The sequence below is a fragment of the Alosa sapidissima genome, chromosome 5 (genome assembly GCF_018492685.1).
Source record: "Alosa sapidissima isolate fAloSap1 chromosome 5, fAloSap1.pri, whole genome shotgun sequence".
NCBI lineage: Eukaryota > Metazoa > Chordata > Actinopteri > Clupeiformes > Clupeidae > Alosa > Alosa sapidissima.
The window spans coordinates 14,197,692-14,219,387 of record NC_055961.1 but is presented as its reverse complement, the minus strand read 5'-3'; the positions used below and the strand labels follow the sequence as shown (position 1 = coordinate 14,219,387).

The 21,696-nt window shown below is 39.2% G+C and overlaps 1 protein-coding gene and 1 long non-coding RNA gene across 2 annotated transcripts; one reads left to right on the top strand and one right to left on the bottom strand.

Annotated features, from left to right (window-relative positions):
* Positions 1-418: 418 nt before the first annotated feature.
* Positions 419-1,396, bottom strand: LOC121709108 (olfactory receptor 2AT4-like). Its single transcript, XM_042092184.1, has one exon. The coding sequence runs from the start codon at positions 1,394-1,396 to the stop codon at positions 419-421; it is 978 nt and encodes a 325-aa protein (XP_041948118.1).
* A 10,442-nt stretch (positions 1,397-11,838) lies between these two features.
* Positions 11,839-21,364, top strand: LOC121709674. Its single transcript, XR_006031998.1, has 3 exons — positions 11,839-12,027; positions 21,144-21,235; positions 21,332-21,364. It is a non-coding gene; the product is annotated as an uncharacterized LOC121709674 (long non-coding RNA).
* The last annotated feature ends 332 nt before the right edge of the window (positions 21,365-21,696 follow it).

The following is a 21,696-nucleotide window of genomic DNA, read 5'->3' as shown; positions in this document are numbered from 1 at the left end:
TGATTTGACCCAAAACGGCAACCATTAAAAGCCGAGTTACGATAAAATGTCCAGATTTTGCGTTTTCATGAGTTTTCAATCTATTTCAGTTCTATTTATCATAGAGTTCCCAAAATCACACATAAGGTGTGTTAGAGTGTCTATTTTCGTAATTTAAAACCTAAGTGTTAAGTTAACATAACATTAAAAAAAAGTTATTATAGGAAAAGACCTGCAAACAGACCTTACAGTATATTATAAACATGAACACATTGAATTGTCTTTTTTAAGTCTACATTGCTTGTTTGTAATAACATTAGACAAAGTATAGAAAAAGTAAATTAACATGCTTGTTGATAACAATCATTCAATTTTGATACAGGAATATTCAAAGCATGTAATAGTTTCTATACATTGCACTTCTTGCTTGTTGAAACAGTCATCTTGGAATAGCAGCAATGGAGGACTTGTTCCCCAGGCTCATCACACTAAACCAGCGAGCCAGTGTTTGTTTGATCTCTTTTGTTCTGAAGCAGTAGATAAAAGGGTTTACAAGAGGAGGAAACAGACTATAGAATAGGATAAGAGCAATGCGAAGATCTAAGTTCATGTAGAGACCTGTAATATTAAAAATATAGACAGTGCAGCGGGGCAAATAATAAAGGCTTATGATACACATTTGTGTGGCACAAGTGGAAAATGTTTTCCACTGGCCCTGTGAACTGGCTATTTTCACTACACTGTAAATGATGTGGATGTAGGAGTAGACAATGAACACTAGGGGTATCAGAAGCACCACCATAGCTAATGTAAAGGCAACCAAATTCGGAAAGCTGTAATCAGCACATGACAGTCTAACAACAGAATTATGATCACAGTAACACTGGTAGATAAGGTTTGGCCCACAATATGGTAATGCAGCATCCAAGACAGTCATAGCGCCAGTTGTGGTGAAGGCGATTGCCCATGCAACAAAATTGAGAACAGTCATTGTACTATTTTTCATGACCACAGGGTATCTAAGAGGAAAGCATATGGCTATGTATCGATCCAAAGCCATAACCCACATGATGTAAGAGTTTACAGTCCCAAAGTAATGAACTAGTAACATTTGGGCAAGGCACACATGAAATTGAATAAATTTATCATTAAACCAGTATCGGGATATTATCTTAGGTAAAGTAACAGTACTGAATCCTATGTCAGACAGAGCCAAGCTTAACATGATAATGTACATAGGTTTATGGAGCTTTGGCTCACACACAAATGTTACTACTAGAAGAATGTTCCCTATGATTGTGATTACATATACAACACAAAATATGAATGCAACTAAGCCATAATATTCAGATTGAAGTGTAGGAAAGCCCACAAGAATGAACTCTTTGATTGCTGTCCAGTTGTTCTCCTGTAGCATACTGTAAAGGAAGTGTGGAGAGTCACAATAGCACATACAATTGTGGATTCATTCATACATTCAGTCATTGAAAGTATAACTATATAAAATACTTTAATATTTAAAAAGTATCTGCCATCTGACTGCATTTCAGAACACAGTTATCCCTGTATTTGGAAGTTTTTCCTGTCTGTATCCTTAAACCTCAGTCTTACCGCACACATAATACCTTCAAGCGCGCTTAAATGCTGTAAGGCAATGATTCGAAGATGCAAACATATTTCACATATTTAAAAAAATATCTGCCATCTGACAGTTTTTCAGAACACAGTTACATCCCTGCATTTGCATTAAGTTTTTCCTGTCTGTATCCTTAAACCTTACTCTTACCACACACATATCTTAATACCTTCAAGCGTGCTTAAATGCTGTAAGGCACTGATTCAAAGATGCAAAACCACACTAAATGCTGTGCATATATAATATAAAGCGACTGAGGGGCATGTCTTATTGTCAGGTCTCATGGGTGATAACTCCCCACTCAACTAAAAATCCCAGTGTCCTTGTTATTGCTGTCAGGGCCTTAACCCAGCAAACCCATTGTCCTCCTCCAATTCTCACACATCCACTGCATCATACTTCCCCATCACTCACACTACCTGTCCACTTAGAGGGTCACTTGTACAGCAAATATGGAGCATATATGTGTAGTCACATAGGATGTGACCCAGTGTGCCATATGAAAGACCGCAGTCATCACACATGGCCTCCACATGCTCTCTGACCATTGTTTTCAACACAACCCCACACACCACCACTGAATCCTTTTGCTGCTGCCGTGTAGATTACAACTGAATTCTGAATTTTGAAATGCATGATAATAAAGCTGCAGTTGGCAAGATTCTTTTGATCATATTCACTGAAACCGACACTATGCTCCGACAGAACAACATAAATCAGTCGGTTTTAGAAAAAAACCCGCACTTCTTCCTCCACCTAGAGCAGGGGTCTCAAACACCCGGCCCACGGGCCGGATTTGGCCTGCCCAATTCCGGCCCGCGACGTATGACAAAATAATAATGTAATCCGGCCCTTGAGGCTATTAATTGCGACAAACAACGATACTGATTAAAATAGACGATAGATCCAGGTACGGTGACATCTCATTTGTAGGCCTACTTTGCTCCACTATGTGCAAGACATCCAGAGCTTGATTCAAACCCAAAATCGCTGCGCAAAGTTTTCAGGAAATACTTATTACACGCGAGAAACACTAAGACGTGCATTTGTAATGACGCGGAAGGGATGCAGGCCATAGTGTTGCAGAAATTAAGCAGAAATAGGCCTACACCAAATGTTCACGTGTGATGAAGTCTTAGGTAAGCTATGTTATTCACCTATTCTAATTCTGAAGGAGAATATCCTTTTGGAGATTATGATCGATCGTCTATGACAGTGATAGTCACGGTGCGTCTGTGAATGGAGGTGCGTGTATACAACGGTGTCCACTAAGCATACCATGCTTGTTTCGACCCTCTGCCCAACATAGCTTGGAGGTTGCAGTGGTAATCGTGATGATAGTGTCCGTAATGGATGTGGTACAGACAGCAGGACTAGTAGAAATAGGGCTCTAAAGAACTACAAAGTCACCCGCAATATGATGCGAACTTCTGGGTAATGCAGATTACCCGCGATAGGAACTGTTTGACCAGAATACTTTATTGTAGGCCTATATTGTAGTAATCTATTACTAAACCACAACATCTTAGGTGTTGGTATGCATCTTAGGTGTTTTCCTGTTAATTTGTTATGTGGGTAATATGAAAAAAGGAAAGTAAACCTGCTTAAATATGTTCATCCAGTATTTACTGAAAGGTGCATAATTTGAGGTGCTTGCCATCCAGTGACAAATTAGATGGGTAAATTTACCCCCTTCATACATTTTTGTTTTACTAAAGATTTTTACATTTACAGTAGGACTTTATCTCTGACCACTTTCAAGCCATGGCCTTTTGAAGTTTTGATATAAAAATCCAATGGTGTTGCTTTCTTAACCCTGATGCCTAGTTTGCCAGGTTTAAAAAAGTTATGAGAGGAAATATTTTTATTTGGTGTGAAACACACACACATACCTGTTTTTATGTTTTTCATTTATTTTATAATTTGTATTAATATTTATTTGATCATTATTTTATTTATAAGCTAAGGTTGCTAGCACAGGTGTCTAAAACTAGATAAAAACACTTGCACTTTCTGTTTGCAGTTTTGTGTGGTATTTGAAAAAAAGAACATTGCATTTTCAGAAATAGCCAGCCCTCCGATCAGATGACGTTGGCAGAATTGGCCCCCAGCTCATTTGAGTTTGAGACCCCTGACCTAGAGCCTGTTATTTATTTTGCAAAAGCAAAACCAGCTCCCTGGTTCTTCTGGTGTCAATCACAGTCTGGTGCGCACTGACGAGCACAAACTCAACAAGAGGGTGCTCGGTGGTAGTGAGGGAGGGGCATGAGTTGTAAACATTCAAAATTTTGGCTAAGTCCCCTCAATCTGTCAGACTTGCCAACTGCAGCTTTAAGTGACACATAGGCGTAAGAGGTCGGAAATACGTGATGGTTGGTAATAGGTGACGTTCCGATACCAGGGTAGTACGAATAGTGATTCACCAATATATTGGCAGGCTATCGATTTTTGCTGCCATCGGCCATCTGCAAAACGGCTGATATTAGTGGCCGACCTATTCTAAGAGTGCAGATCTGAAAACTTTCCATAGGGAGTAGCAGAGGGATATGCAAGATTAAAGTTCTTTTCTTCGCATCCACATATTTTACTTAGCCTACTGCCATCCAACTAGCTAAAAGCCACCTCCGTCATATGCTAAATGTTGCTATGTTCTGAACGTCTGTGTTTAACAGCTTGGATGCAACGTGACCGTTCATTTAAACTTCACAATGAGTTCGGTGAATTAAAGGTTGTATCAGCGATTGAATGCCCAAACATAAATGATCACATTCATCTAATCTTTCCGCACAATCCTCTAACTGCCCGGCCCATAAGCAGGCCATCAAAAAAAAGAGATCCAAGATCTGTACACAAAAACAATAGACCGCAACAGTGCTACCAACCACTCAAAACCAAAATAAATAGTGTTCCAACCCCAATCACCGAAGACATGCGCATTTAGGAGAGTTTCAATTGCACGGGAGAGGGAGGGAGGGAATAGCGAGCTAGCTCTCTGTTTTGTTTGAATGTCAACTGAAATAACGTTACCCCACCATCGCTAACACAACCTTTAATATGCAAGTGTGATACAGCCAAAAAAATGGATCTATTTCATAGGTGTTCAAATAACATGTTAATGCACGTTCTAAATTACGCAGGACAATGGGAAATTCAGCCAAGAGGTGGAATAATAGGCCTATGAGTTATGTCCGTCAATGGTGGTAGATGAAATTACTGCAACTAAATGATGCTTATTAAATATTGTCCCCAATTAATTTTTGACATTTTCTTTTCAATAGTAATATCGGTTATTGTATCGGCCACAACAAACCGATAAACAGGCCTATGAGTTATCGTTATCAGCCCTAAAATTCCATATCGGTGCATCTCTACATTTCAGTCTTTTTGCGTGTCTGTTCACACCCTATACTAGGTAGTCCTTCCCCCCAAAACATTAAGGCACTAGTTCATTGTTTGAATTGTGAAATAGAAAAGTGTTGAACCAGTTATCATACGTAATCTGTAGGTACAATGTTGCCATTTCTATTACATTCTATTCTACTACCCCAACACAGACAAAGTTGGGACATTGGGCCCTATCATTAGCCTAGAAATCTAGACGCGCCCCTAGCGGCAGCGAATTACATTTGCTGCCAGGGCTAGTCTAGCAACTCTCCGTTGGCTTGTGAGCTCCAGAAATCGAAACTTAATCAGGCCAATGAAATCGTGTATAGAGTCGTTAGGTGGGCTTAACATAATGATTGATGGCAGAGTTGCAACGGTTTGGCTTGAATTCCCTGCTACTTGAAAACAAATAAGATGGATGTTGCTGCTGGCGAAGGCCTACACGAGTTAAGCTTTTATTAAGTTGGCAAACGTTTGAACTAGCCAACTAGCTCCGCTGGTGGGAAACGCATGGGACTCATAGCGCTGCCGCTGTCCTATTGCGTGCAGAGGGAATTTGAAAGACAACTGATTATCCCGCCCCTCGGACTGAGCACTGCGAATGGTGAGTGTCCAGACCCTACATTTTAATGTGGGTCTGGCTCGTCAGGCTACCCTATCATGACAGTCTGAAGCGCATCGTCACTAGTCAAAAGCTTATTCAAATTTAGTAGGATGTCCAGTCCACATTGGGAATGTTTTCGTTATCAAACGTTGAGCACATGTCGCAACAAGGTGTTCCTAGGTCCTGTCATTCCACAGTAAAATTGACAGTGTTATTAAGTGTTAATTTTTCAGAGACATATTTTTCAGTGTTCATTAGTGTTAATTAGTGTAACTTCGGGAGTTGTTTGAACAAACATGTACACCCACGGTGTAATTAAAACTCACAACCTAGTGTTTTAAGTGGGTGTGAATGTACGAACTCTGGGGTGGTTTGATGTGGATTTGTTTGATGTGATTTCCTGTATTATAGTGCATTTTGGGGATGGCCAATACTAAATTCATTCAGATTCATAGCCTACATCCTGATGTGTTGATATTGAGGCAATGATTCCATGCAAAGGCTTGGGCTTCAGGGCCCTCTGACACCTTGGGCCCCTGGGTCTGGGCCCGGAAGGCCCGTGCAGTAATCCATCCCTGGGACCAGAACAGCGAGTGTGCTTGGTATGATGATCAGCTCCTCTAATGCAGGGTAGGACTACGTTTTGACAAGCATACAAATTCACCTTGTTCTTGCCCCATCTGAAATGACTTCTCTACTTTTGCTGCCTCCATCCTTTCTGTATTTGTTGTGTAAAAAACGTTGTATATGATGGCACTGAAGTCTTAAGTTAGTGGATTGGCTAACAGTGTTAGTTGGTAACCAAATAGCCTACACATTGCGCTACACGCTGCGTAGGCTACGTGCATTCTCTCTCCTGCTGATTTGCGTTCAGTAGCCAAGTGCGTAATATTGCAAAAGTTAAAAAAATAAATGTGTTTATTGTAGCCTACAGAAAATAAATAACCTATCATACTGTCAGTTAATTGCCTACAGTGCAGTGAAGAGTTTGGAGAGTAAAGGTATAGGGCAACTTGAAGTTTTATGAAAATAATTTACGAACCAGAACATAAAGACCATGAAGCTTCTATTTCTTGCAGCTGTTAAAATACCCGCTAGATAGTTTAAATACCCACCAACATTCGTTTTTGCAGTACAGATTATTTCTAAAAGTTATTTGTCTACTACTGGCTGATTTATCAAAAAACGAGTGCTTTCTCGTTCGTCATCCGCAAACTACATGTGTTTCGGTAGAGAGCCATTGAATAAGCGATGCCAAGCAATTTCTGTACATTTTTTTCTGTGACATTCAGCAAATATCTCCTCATTTATTGTAAGTTCCTTCGGACAATAGGCCTACGTTCTACTCTACGTGCAGTTGTCCTCCATCTCAGTTGCATCAGTTTTCTAATTTTGAAGGTTCTAAAACATTATTATGCTTCACTGAATCCTTCTCGTTTTCTTTTATTTGTCTAGCTAACTTTTCCATTGAACCTAGCCATTTATGATGGATTACACACTCGACATTCTGAAATGTCCTGCACGATCAAGGCCAAATTAAGTGCGTTTCTGATGTCAGATTATTATATAGGCTAGCCTACTAGACTGTTCTCACATTGCAGCGCTTTACTTTTATGAAGTAGCCTTAATCAATATGAGGGGCAGAGGGGGATAAATGTTGTCCCCCCCGACGATAAAAATAATTTAGCAGAGGTAGGGATAGGAAGAGGGGGGGAAATCCTCACCATCCCCCCCTACAAATCGCACCCTGATTATAACCATGCATACACAGGTGGAATAGTTATGGTGATATTGCAATAAGTTCACAACCACAAAAACATATGCTACATTTCACAGTTCAGAAATGTTCAAAAATGTAACGCCAGGTGTACATTTCAGCACTCCATGAAATTATGCAGAAGTGGTCACCTGTGTTATTCAGCTAGTTCATTTAAGATAATATATTGGTCATTGTAATCATAGACATAATATACATAGACGCCGCATTGGCTGCTGGAAACAAGAAATGCGGCCGCCATCTTGGACCTGTCATACTCCTCATTGCGTTGCAGCAGAAAACACAAGATGACAGCACTGTGCAGCATGTTCCTGCTCAAATCGGCGGACCATACTCGGGGGGATTTACTTTTCACAAGTAAGATTTAACATTACCGTACTATTGGTTGTATTTTGTATTTTCGAACAATGTGGCCTGTATCATAGCTACATGTATGACCTTTGCAGCAAAAAAAACCGCGTGAAAATCTGTTCGGTATTCAGTGAGATATGATTAATTAAGTGTGCTGACAGCTCATTGCACCGGCCAAACAGATTACACTGAGTGGAGTGGATGACCGGTCCAAGATGGCGGCTCCAAATCTCGTCAGCGCTAGTAGGGAGCAGCGGTCGATGCGGCGTCTATGTATATTATGTCTATGATTGTAATGGCCATAGCCTATAGCCTACATGCTAGTCCTTTTTCAGGATGTACCCATATCTGCATGATGTGAATGTTTGCATATGGCTTATGTCAGGCTTTATATCAATATTTGTGTCTCGTTATTTGATTTTCTTCATATTTTTGCATTAATGTCACTAGGAAGCATGCCAATATAAATATATTCATGTATCTGGGATATATATAAGTGGGATTGGCTGGAACCTGACAATATAAGAACTGCTGACAAACTGACAAATAGTTTACATCAGAATACATTATAATTTCGCACCAATGAGGCTATGTAGAAATGTGTTGCAATTTCAAAACTGGATTACTCAGGAACCACTTATTGCACAGAGGCATGCTTTATATCCTCGTATTCGGTATGGTTTGCTGTTTATTGTGATATTGGGTTTGCCACGTGTTGTGTGAAGGGTTAGTGAGATATTAAACCGAGAGTAATGGGTGTGCACTGAGTGCAAAATGCAAATATGATTAGCCTAAATTACACGTCGGTTCAATGATAATTGTCTCGCGAACCATTTATATCATTGGAAAGCTTAGATTCCGCTCGTTCACATGATGTGTCATATCATATGTATAGGTTTAGTTTAGTTGAACCTCATCTGCCAGGTATTTGACCTACCAGGTTGACACTGCAGCGTGAAAAATACTCAGTAATACTCAAAGCATACCTGAAGCTGGGGAAATGCGGGGGGAATGCACCTAGGATGGCTTCTGAAGTAGCATCGCAAATGAGAGAAAAATTAGAAAATTCCACAGACGGGGTGCTCTTGAACCCTCTCACCGTCTCTGAAAGCATAACCGTGGCTCAACAGGTAGATAGGCTAAACTCATTTTTCAGGCATCTATCCGACCGGGTTGACACTTCAGCGTGAGAAATCTGGGGTGTGAGTGTGTGAAACTAATCAAGTGTCTCACGGCCAATGCGTGAGAGTTGGCAGCTATGCCTCTACTTCTGTAAGCTAGCATGAAAACTACGACAAATACACAATTAAGTAATGTCACATCACAGGTATAAGTTTTCATACCAACGTGTTTTACCTACTATGAAATATTGGTGACGTTAGCTTGGTCGCTAGCTAGTAGCAAGGTCGCTATCGTAACACCCCCAATTATCACTACTTTTGTTCAGAAATTCTATAACAACAATGTTTTTTAACACTTCAAAATAACATTTGCTAAATTAACCTGACATTTTTCAGTAGCCATAGGTGTGTAGATTTGAAGAAAATCTGTGTTTTTTTTTTTGTTAACGGGAGCATTTACTGCCTGAAATATCCGATTTTGTTTACCACGCTCAGAGTTATAGTGCTGGCCTGATGGGTCGCCTATTTACACCGTTTCAACGGCACATGAACGGTTAGACCGAGAATTCTCGTCGTGAAATTAAAATTCCACTGGAGCTCCAAGCGGTTGTGTACACGCAGCCTTACAACACTGTCTACAGCTCTTTGTCACGGTAAAATGTAATTTTTGGTACATAGCTAATTTAGATACACCTATGGTGTGGGTGGTTGCGTTTCTTTAGGAGTCTGCTGTCTTGGTTTGTATAGAAATTGATATTAAGTGACACATACACGCAAGACGGTGGAAATACGGGACCGAGCTAGCTCAGAAAATTATTGGTAAAACATCCAGCAAGCTAACAACTTCGGTGGGTTATAACCTTATCAAATTGAAATGGTTAAGTTTATGTTAATTTGTAATACTTAAACTGTAAACTGACTAATATAATATCATTTTGTCCACTGGTGGTTATTTTGGCGCTGTTTCGCATCAAAAACGGAATGAAATAGGCCTACCTGCAAACAATGTAAGAGGCCTATGCTGACTGCATCAGTGCTCAAAGTATTGTAAAAGTTTATCAATTAATTGTTAATAACTAACTAACTTCTATTCAAGTCATATTTCTGGGACTTTCTGGGATAATTATTTCTATTTTGTATTCACTCGTTTAAATGTTCATAGGCCTACAAAGAGGTCACAAGTTCAGGTGAGTGAAAGTTAGAATGGTGGTCATTTCAGACCACTTCAGCGCTTCATAAAATTCTCATAGTTTGAGAACTTTAAATTTTCAGAGTTCACACATTTTTAATAAAATATACTTTTGGGAATGCAAAAGTCTTTTTATGAGTTATTTAATTTGAGTTACGTTTTACACTGATATGGCATGATGGCAATATAAACACAGCTAACAATGGTATTAAATTGCAATAGCCTATAGATTAAATGTAATGGAATATTCAACTAAGGTAGACTGCTGTTGTTCACAGCACTAAGCTATTTATGGTTACTGATATACTCCGAGTCTCTGGCCCTCTCTGAGAGCCAGGCATAGTAAGCTGGCCCTCGGAAGAAAAAGTTTGGGGACCACTGTGTTAGAGTCTGTTGGCTTTATTTGGGTTAGATCAATTTATTTGTTTCCTAACTTATAAAGGGTGCAGGTATGCCAAAGAGTATAGAAGTTAGCTAGCTGATACTAATTTTAGATATTTGTAGAAATTGTGGTTCAATACTATCTTGCAAGCACGTGCATAAGGATATTCAATCCATCAGGCATAACGTTACAGCTGAGCAGAGTAAGAAATGTTAATTCTCTGAAATTATGAGCAGTTTTTTATGGATATGGTAAAATGTAGACGAGTTTACTGCCTAATGAAATTATTTAAGTTATTACCAGTCATGTTGCTTAAAAAGTAGGGATTATATGAACATATTTTAAGACAAAAACACTTGCGGTTGAAACATGGTAACCTGTGGTAAATAATGTCAGAATAAAGTTAAGAAGTCCTTTGCTGGTTAGTTGATATACTGCTGATAGTCAAATCATTGTTGTTCTTGTATTGATGTAATCATTTTCTTTGTTTTAACAGGGTCAGCAAAATGCTCATCAATGTCCAGTACCATGGAGAAAAAAAAGTACCTCAAACTGCAGCCTGGTTTTTCTTTTCAAAGTTTAATTCGAGAAGGTGAGGTTTTATGTGAGTTTAGCCAAAGTCCTTTTAGGCAAGTCCCTCCACTCGGCGGCCATATTGCAACGCTTTTTTTCTTCTTCTTTTTTCTTTATTTGGCGTGAAGGCTTTAGGTTCACGTTCAAACCTGATGAAGAAAATTGTGAAACGTGTTGTTCACGCCTAATAAAGTGGGTAAGGTAAAAAAAAAAAAAAAGATTTTGTCACCCTTTAGTTGAATTAAGTGAAATAAAATCGGAGACCGAATTTCTTAAAGCAGCCCTTTAAGATCCCAATTTTTTTTTTCTTGTTCTTCAAACAAGGCACATCAATCCACTGGTGCAAAAGAAGAGAACACCTGCCATAGGAGATTCAGCAGAAAAAGGCCAAACAGGTGAGCATTTAAAATTAAAATATCACTAGGAGAAATCCTTGTCTGTCTCGTCTCCAAAATGCAGAAGCCTGGCTTTGTGTTCCGGTAGTGTCAAATCAGTGGGCACATTCAATCTTGCAGCTCTGCACAGATCTGGCTGAACGTAAAGTATGTTTATTAGATTCAGTCAGATCTGCTTGCAGATCCAGTGCTGCAAGATCAAAATCCCACTGATTTCATGCTACTGGAACACAAAGCCAAGCAATTTGCTTCCTTCAGATACAGGTCTTGTTATAACCTCTCTGTACACTTTCCAAGTTTACAATACTTCTGTTTGTCTGTAGAGACCCTCATCACACAACCACAGAAGTGTAATTATATTTTGAGCACTATCAGTGGTATTAAATAGCGTTTGTTTTTTGACGTTCTAGCTGCCCCCTTAGCTTTTTTGTTTGTACTCTGGAGTTACACTTTTTAGAGGGTGCATGTAAGTTTTCTCTTTACAAGTGTATCACTGTTATTGTTTCTTTTTTTACGCATAGATGGTCCAGGAGGTTCTGGAGAAGAGTTAAATGGGAGAGGAAATAATAGAGGAGTATAGTAGAGCACCTTGACACACTGTACAAGAAGGCATCTTCTGAATATCCTGGTCCATGGGTATGTTTTGTTTTGAATAAATTAATCTAATTGTATACAACAGTTAGGTCCAGTCAAACTATTAACTCTTTTCTGACTGAACGAGAGGGATTCCATGGGTGTGGTTATCTCAGGACATCCCTACTCAGACTTTTCAGTGGTAGTGGCATTTTTACATTGATCCAATGTTATCGTTCCATTCATTCAAAGTGAGAGAACAGTGTAACATAACATCACAATTGACTGTTTGAGAGAGAAAAATAGAGTGCATGTAATAGGGTGAATAATGTAATGTGAAATAAAATGAAAAATCATTATTGTGCACATATAGCCTCACACAACCTGCCTGCAGAGTGACAAGAAAACCCTAAATTGATGTATTTTAATCCAGGTATTAGAATTGCTGTGTAAAAACAATATTGAACTGGTGATTGTGGGGTTGATAAATGCTATAAGCCAGCTCTTTAGAGAACATCTCCTCTCATAGCACTACTTACAACAAGTCTTGCTGATCCTAGTCAGTCCCTCCAGGAATTCGCGATGTTGCGATCGCAACAATTAACGCAAATTCAGCAAATCCTTGTGAATTCTGGGCGACCTCGCAATTTTGTTCAAACACCGCAACTTTTTTTGCAAATTTGACCAATCATGATGGTTTCCCTGTGAAATTTCACCTACCACAACAGTCCCTCGCGCAGAATATTGAGTCAGATGCCACACTCAGGCCATCCTTAAAAATATTTTTGTTTGCAGTAACAGCCAAAAATAAATTAAAAATGGGTCGGTATGTAGGTCAATATATTTTTTTTTCAAGATTCAAAGTAAAAAAAAGTACAATATTGGTCATGGTGATTACGTAGGAATGAATTTACACAAATGTGCATATCGTGATGTAACTGACTGGGTCTTCAACCCATGCCTTCAGGCGCACCATTGCAAACCTCATTCTGATACAGGTTATATAGACCAGCCTTTCTCAAACTTCTTTGACCTGAGGCCCGGTCATGGCAGACTTTGGGGTCATACGGCTCATCTACATGTACCCAGAAAGAAGGCTACAATAGCTCTTGGCCACGTTATATTGAAATTTGACTATACAATACTCAATGCTATACAGTGTATTATACAGTCTCTGCTCTGTTTCTAAGGAAGTTCCAAAAAACAACGTCGTTACATTAAGTTTCGTTAAATAAATAAATAGCCTTCCAACAGGTTGAAGCGGAGCTTTGATACCAACGTTATCGGTTAGTTTCAGTTTCTCTCGCGCAGACGCGCTTTGAATGAATGCTCATACCACCACTTAATTGTAGGGCTCCATGTTTAATGACATCGATAGCAGAAACGTTTGTTTTCTTTTTGATTCGATCCGCGGTTTCTTGATCAACTGCGCAGCAAGTTATCAGATGAAGCACCGGGCCTAATTTCACTCCACGACTCCGCGGACCCATATTTTGAGAAATGCTGAATAGACCACAACCAATTTCAATACTCCGACACGGTCACCGTTAGACTAGGGGGGAGAAGGGATGAGAAAAGATCTGGACACAGTTCTTTCAGAACTTCGTGCCAAGTAAAAGCGTTATCAGTTTGTGTGAATGAAACGAAGCGTAGGCCATAGTGTGACATGCGTAAAACCAATGGTGTAGAGATGACGCCACAGGGTTTTATTTAAGTGAGCCACGTTTGCATGTAGGCAATTTATATTCACAGTACTTGGGCCTACTAAAATAATATTATTTTATTGCATTTGTATTGGTTGTTTAGAGTAAAAAAATACTATCGGTCGGTATTAACGCAAGTTTACAACCGGCAAGTCGGTCAGACTAAAAGGGGAAAAAAATAAATATTTGGGTCGGTTCTAAATTGACGGGGTCGGTCGGGTTACGGCAAGCGAAAATATTTTTAAGGATGGCCTCACTTCTGCAGACACCAGAGACTGCCCTATAACTTGTTCACTCCTCTGCAGTTTTGATGACGATTAATAGAAGGCTAACGTTAATGATCTGCTTGACTTGCATCTCTCAACCTGGTGTTGCTAACCTACCTAGGCTATGAAAGTAAGTTAATTAAGGCCTACTTGGTTTACTGACATTTGAGTAGGCTACAGTATGCAACCTATTGGCAAACGTTTCACCTGGAGATGTCCTTTTAGCTCGTGTCATGTTTGCTAGCTTGTGGGCTCAGTTTGTGTAGTGCTACCAAAATCATAGAAATTAATAACATTGCAATACATTTACCTCTTCTACGATCCAAGAATGATGTCATTCGAGTTATTTTTTAACATTTATTTTAACTAATGACATAGAAAACATCCCGAATTCCATCCACATATCGTAATGCACTATTCAAAAAGTTATTTCCACTCGTAGCCGAACACAGTGAGATGCAAGCTTTCCAATCCACTTAGAAAACGCTACTCTCACGCCCTTTAAAGTGACAGGCAGTCAATTAGACTTAAACACCACGTAATAACATTAAAGAAAAGTGTTATCTGATAGTTTAAACCAATATAAAATTACTACTTAGTTGGCTATTAGTAATTATGCAAGTCACATAATATGAATTATTAAAAATATATTAACTTAATATGAACTAGACTGCATTTCCGGCGGGAACTGCGAAAGTGTGCTTGCCCTGGTCCGGTCAGCAACGTGAGCAGACAGTGGCATACGCTATGCTGAACCTGGCTTGATCCAGGCATTGTAACGGTGCCTTTCAGTGTTGGAGCAGTGGCAATATCCCAAAAGCTCTAGGAGAGGGCTATTCAACTATTGGCTTGCGGGTTGAATGTGATTCGTTGGATTTTACCTTTGGCCTGCCTTCGAATTTAGCTTCTATGACTGAGATCAAATCAATAAAATAAAATGACAGCAGTGATTGGCTGCAAAAATAAATAATGTCGCGTGTCTTGCGCCTCTCAAACTGGGCTATCAGGTAACCTACAGAGGAATTGAAATTATGAAATATGACCAAGGCATTAAAAAGCTACTTGTTTGTCAGGATACTTTTTCACTGATTTATTTTAAAAAAATATGAGCTATGAGTGTGAATGTTATATATTCCATCCCACAAATTATGTTTTACTGGTTTATTTGACAAATAATCTATATGGATTTGCTCTATAAAGACCGTATGTCTGTTTGGGATTGTTTTGTGAGCCTGGGGTTGTTTTGAGAGCCTATCTCAGATGTATTTCAGAATAAAGGAATACTTCATATTACTCTAAACCACCGTCTGTAAATCAACTGTATACTACTGTCTACATTGCACTATATTTCTTGACCTGTCTCTGTATGTTTCATCACCTTTCTATACTTTGCCTCACATTGCAACACAGCTCAGATGGATGGTTGCTATGGCCAAAGGCCAGTTCTATCTCTGCCGTTGTCAAGCAGGCATATCGTAGAATTCTGATTAACCTTATCTTATTTAAAACATCTCTATTTTACTTATCCCACTTCCATACAGTGGGTCCCATTAAGAAGTGGCCACTTCATTCGCGCTTACCGTGATTCACACAGCAGCATTAATAAATTAATCTGTCACCATATGCCTATGCTTACGTTTGCAAAGAAAACATTTTAATTTGATCCACATGAAACGTTACATTTCATGTACATGTTGACAATGAGTAGGCTAGTTTTGGTTGTTGGTGGTGTTATTGCATCCCTTAGTTATGCCTACAATGCAAGTTCCCTCGCGATTGGAAGCTCCTGTAGACAATAGTAGACGCATTTCAAAACATCGCGTTAGGAGTCCTTGCCACTTCTTTTAAGCCGTCACAGACGTAGGTGCTACTTTTACGGCTAAAGTGCTTCGTGAATTACTGTTAGTAAAAAAAAAATAGCAGTCCTAAAGTTACACGTGACGAAGTTACGAGTGCAAGCATCTCATATCAAATGGCCATGGCATTACGCTAAACAACATAAATCCCAATTAGCAACATACTGTAGCACTACATCTCCTCCTCCCTATAGCTAGCCACACAAGAAATTAATGATACTAAATCTCTGCTTAGCATGCTTCTCCGCTTAGCATTCTAATAACAGAAGGGGCACATTTATGTTGACCACTACAACATGACTCATTATGTCTGTAACGTTAACTGTATAAAACACTTACTTTCATAAAGGACGCACACCATCCAGCACATGGAAACCGATATTTTAGGTTCTTGGCCACAAACTCAAAACGTGTCTCTCTGACGCCCTGTTCTAGAATCTTTGCTCTGAAGGCTGTGTTGCTAAGGCAACATCAAATAAACGACATGATAGTCTTTCAGTATTAAATGTGTACGTGTGATTCCGAATGGATGTGTGTGGTTTGCAATTAGAATAAACAAGAAATAACATTTCCAATAATTTCCCATGATAAATTACATAATATTTGCACCTTCCTTACTTGGGAATCTCACACCGTATTTCAAGTAGGCTACACTAGTGAAATGTAATACAACGTTGCCACCTAGCGTTCAGATAGTTCTAGGCTATTTAACATTAACGTGACATTGATTGTTTATTCTTTCGTCAACTCCATGCTTTTAGGAAAACAATCTTTTTATCATAGTACCCTCTTCAATGAGCGATTACCAGCTCGTTTTTGTAACAGAGATAGCTGTTTATTATCCCTAGGTTTACAGAAACACCTATTCATATTAATACGTAGCCTATGGAGTGCTGCCGACCACTGTTCATTACGGCCCAGAATGCCTTGCATGTCTTTACAACAAAACAACACAGTAAAACCTAAATGCCCGTAAACATATGCATTTGCATACTTGTAACATTTTTAATAATACTCTCCCATCATGATATGTAACAATAATGAAAATTTTAATTTGAATACCGTCAATGTGAAAACAACTCTATTATGTAAGCTATATATAGCTACTGTTCTCCTTGTTATTTCAGTTCGTAAGTCCATACTATCCCATGGCAGAGCAAGGATTTCATGATTGGGCAAGGTTTCCTGGAGACATTGTGTCTGCTCTGAGACATTGTGCATACATGGAAGGCATTGTGATAGAAGGTGAATGGTGAAAAGGTGAATGGTGTGAGTTACCAAATACCCGTGGGTACGGTGTTCATTTTAGGACATCCTCAGACTCAGGTGTCAGACTCAGAAAAACATCGGTCATCTTCAGACAAAACAGCCTCAGCGTCAGAAAAACCTCTGTCATCTTCAGACAAAACTGCCTCAGCGTCAGAAAAACCAGACTCAGGTGTCAGACTCAGAAAAACTTCTGTCATCTTCAGACAAAACTGCCTCAGCGTAAGAAAAACCTCTGTCATCCTCAGATAAAACTGCTTCAAACCAAACTGCCTCAGAAAAAGTGGAGTCAGGTCTCAGAAAAAACGCTGTCAGAAAAAGTGGAGTCAGGTCTCAGAAAATCAGGTCTCAGAAAAAACGCTGTCAGAAAAAACAGAGTCAGACGAAAAAGTCTCAAATGAAAAGTTATTGTGGGGACAGAAGAAGACGACGGATACAGAACGGTGAGTTTAATATTATGCTTAATACGTTATTCTGTCACTGGCAGGGTAGGAATTTCACGGCGGCGACGACGGCCGTGGTAGCCCCTTGCGTTGGCCGTGAAGCCCCTTTGAAAATCATAGGTTTACAGGCCACGGTGGCCTTGGTGCCCCCTTCTTTCAATATTCTGCTTTGTGTCCTACTAATAGCGATTTTTATTTAGCCTGCGGCCTGTCAAAATAATCTTAGCATTCACAGCGCAAATTAATTTAGTCTTTTACGCAGTGGAGAAAGTGACATCGCAAGAAAGTGCGTCCAAATTTACCCATTCTTCTCAGTTGAACTACTCGCGAAGTAGCCTATTCATCACACAGACATCACAAGTGATGTCACATGAAAGAGCTTTTTCTCAGCTTTTCAACGATGTTAGCCGATAATTGCTGTGTTGAACGGTTCGCGAGAAAAGTAAATAATATAATTCAATTTAATCATACATTCTACTGAAGGTTTTGCGTCCATGATCTCCCTACCCATTCATCTCGGTGGAATACTTCACGAACCCTTCTTTTAACACATGACAAACCATATATCAGAATAAACAGCAGACCTTACCGAACATAAAGGTGTAAAGCAGTCCCCTGTACAGTTAGCCGTTCCAGAGTAATCCAGTTTTGAATTTGCAGTAAATTTCGACATGCATTGATGTCTCCAAATTTGGGCTTTAAGTTTTACAATGTGTTTAAATTGTTCCACATGATTTCATAACGGGCCAAATACAAAATAAATGTTACAAATATCGCCTAGATATTGGTAAATCAGAGGACGGCTGACTAAGAGTTTATGAAAGTAGCCTGATCACAAAATGCTAAGCATGCATCTAGCTGTGCTTAAATTTAAATTGTTCAATACATGATTTCATAGCAGGCCAAATATAAAATAAATGTTATATATAGCCTAGATATCTGTTTTTATTAGATGATCAGATGATTTACAGTTATATGTAATATGTCATGTTTCATGTTTTTGTAATGTTTCATGCAATGATGCAGGTCTACTGCAGTGAATAGGCTAAATACAACTTTGATCATTTTTATAGCCTACTACTGTATAGTTAACTTTGGCCTTGGTGCCCATGTGGCCTTTGTGCCCCCCACCAAATATGCCCAACTGAAGGCCAAGTGGCCTTGCCCCCAGAATGGTGAAATTCCAAGCCTGGTCACTGGCATGTTATATTTGGTGCTTGGTTAGATGTAGAAATTATAAGTAAAGGTAGAAAGTGATCCAATGGTATACACATTGTAGGAAATCCATGGATGTAACTTAGCTAACCTCACTTCGCTAGTAACATTAGCAGCTGCTGTAAGGCACATACCGGAGTAAGCTACGTACTGTACATACAGCAAAATAATTTGTTTTTCGTAGGATTACGGTACATTCAATGAGCTAGGGAAAAGTGGGTTAAACATTTTTCCACCACGAAAGTCCAGAACGACACCTGGACCATTATTTCTTACTTTTGCTAACCGTTTCCCAGTTGTACACTACCTACCAGTAAGAAACCTGCATCATTATCATCACATCATTATTCCCAAACCCCCATAAAGACAAATGTGCTATGTCATGATGTAATACCATATAATACCATTATGATAATACATGAAATAGCAGGTACCAACAACAAGGCACATTTCTCTAAATAAGTTAAGATAACATCTCATATGAAATGAATTCAACAACGCTGCAGTTATTGTCCCCTGGGGATTACATTTCAAGTACCTGTCTATCTTTATGTCTGTCTATTATTGTTGTGCAATGACAATGACAACTGCTAACGTTTTATAATGGTATTATATGGTATTACATCATGGCATAGCACATTTGTCTTTATTTAATACTTAATACTTTTCTGAGACCTGATTTTCTGAGACCTGACTCCACTTTTTCTGACAGCGTTTTTTCTGAGACCTGACTCCACTTTTTCTGACAGCGTTTTTTCTGAGACCTGATTTTCTGAGACCTGACTCCACTTTTTCTGACAGCGTTTTTTCTGAGACCTGACTCCTTATGTTTTTCTGAGGCAGTTTGGTTTGAAGCAGTTTTATCTGAGGATGACAGAGGTTTTTCTTACGCTGAGGCAGTTTTGTCTGAGGATGACAGAAGTTTTTCTGAAGCTGAGGCAGTTTTGTCTGAAAATGACAGATGTTTTTCTGAGTCTGACACCTGAGTCTGGTTTTTCTGACGCTGATGCAGTTTTGTCTGAAGATGACCGATGTTTTTCTGAGTCTGACACCTGAGTCTGAGGATGTCCTAAAATGAACACCGTACGTGGGTGGTTTGCCAAATGATGGAAACTTTTGGAATATTTCTTTTTTTTTTTTTTTGCCTATGCACCCTCACACTGGAGTCCCCAGTTCATATACAAAATTTGGTATCGATATGTGACAGTGTTCCTGAGATATGGACGACTTCCTGTTTCGGAGCTTCGCCGCCGATTTCGTTTGGCTGTGACGGGCAAACGCTTTCGAAAATCAAAAATCCTTCCGCTAACATTTGTGAGGCTTGGTCCAAGGATAATGTACGTCAAGTTTCGTGGCGTTCGGACCAAATTTGTGACCTGTGAAAATTTAGTTTCGCTTTCTGTTCAATCCAATATGGCGGACGAACGGCACGCCCACCTGACGTCATCTTCGCGACCAACTTACACCGGTACTGACCGGACGTTTTAAAGTTGGAACGGTGTCTCTGTCTCAAAGGGCCTAGGCGCTAGGGCTGACAAAAAATTAGGGAGACGGGAAAAATAATAATAAAACTTAAGAAGAACAATAAGTGTGCTGCTTTGCAAGCACACTTAATAAAACTTAAGAAGAACAATAAGTGTGCTGCTTTGCAAGCACACTTAATTACAACATATATGAATGTATTGAAACATAGTGACATGATGCCATCTCTTTAGGGGGCTGTCTTTTTTGGACAGTTCTACGAAAGGTTATACTGCTTTGTGAATTACCCCAGTCAAAGAATTTACACAAATAAAGTAGCCTAGGCCTACTTTGATTTTCTGTAAACCATACTATTTACCTTTACTTATCCTTTTTAATAAACATCAAGATGATCAGTGTGATTTTGGTCTTAGGCTACTAACCTTAATTGCCCTCAATTCAATTTTTTTTTTTTTTTTTAAAATCGCAACTAATTTTTCAATTTTCACTTCCTCCCGCAATGTCTTCGCAACAAACGGCTAAAAACACCGCAACTTCCATCGCAATTTTTTAGAAAAGTTGTCGCGAAATCAGGCATTTTAGATCGCAACAATCTCAAAAAATCCTCTCAATCCTGGAGGGACTGCCTAGTACTTACCACCTGTCTTGAACTGACACTCAACTGTTTAAAAACAGCACTCACTGATGCACTTATTCTTACTGTACTCTACTGTTTTTAAATTGTCCTAAAATTGTTGAGAATTGCTTTAAAACTTAAACTGCTACCATGTTAGTCGCTTTGGTTAAAAATGTGTTAGCCTAATGTAATGTAATATTACTTAAGCATATTTTAGTGGCAAGAAGCGTTAAGTCTACATTTTGTCCATAATCCATGTTTAATCACTCTTCCATTTTATAGCTTGTAATGTTGTCTGAATATATCTAATATAATTTTCCTATTGTTTTTAGAAGGATACCAGTACGTAGTCAAAGAAAAAGATATGCACTCGGCATTGTGACTGTTTCCTAATCTCAGGGATCCTTACTCCACCAATGGCTATGTAAGATTTTACTCATTTCCATTTAAGGTTATATATAATAATAATGTTCAACTATTGATCTGGATAATCATAGTTCTTGCCCACATTATTTTGCAGGAACACTTCTACGATGCTGGAAGAGGGATGGGCTATCATGGCGCCTAAAGCAACGAGTGTCGCAGCGTTTGGTCAAGAACAGCTCGGGAGCCTTGGAATACATGAACACCATGAGCTTTTTAAGGAGGTAGACTTTCTAATGAGGAGACACAGCACTCAAAAAATCCTCCATAGAAATGCATGGGGTTAGTTTGTAACGTATGGTGTTGTCTACATATATCACACCCCCCTCCGTGGCAAAACGTGGACATGTGAATACATTGAGCCAATCATGTGGTGTGTTGTGAAGACATTGATTGTGCCAATCATGTGTTGTAATCTTGCCACTGGAGCAAGATTGGTGTTGTGAAGCCTGCCGAAATAGA

Excerpts from the sequence above, each read along its gene's own strand:
- LOC121709108 (XM_042092184.1), bottom strand. The coding sequence starts at position 1,396 with ATGCTACAGGAGAACAACTGGACAGCAATCAAAGAGTTCATTCTTGTG.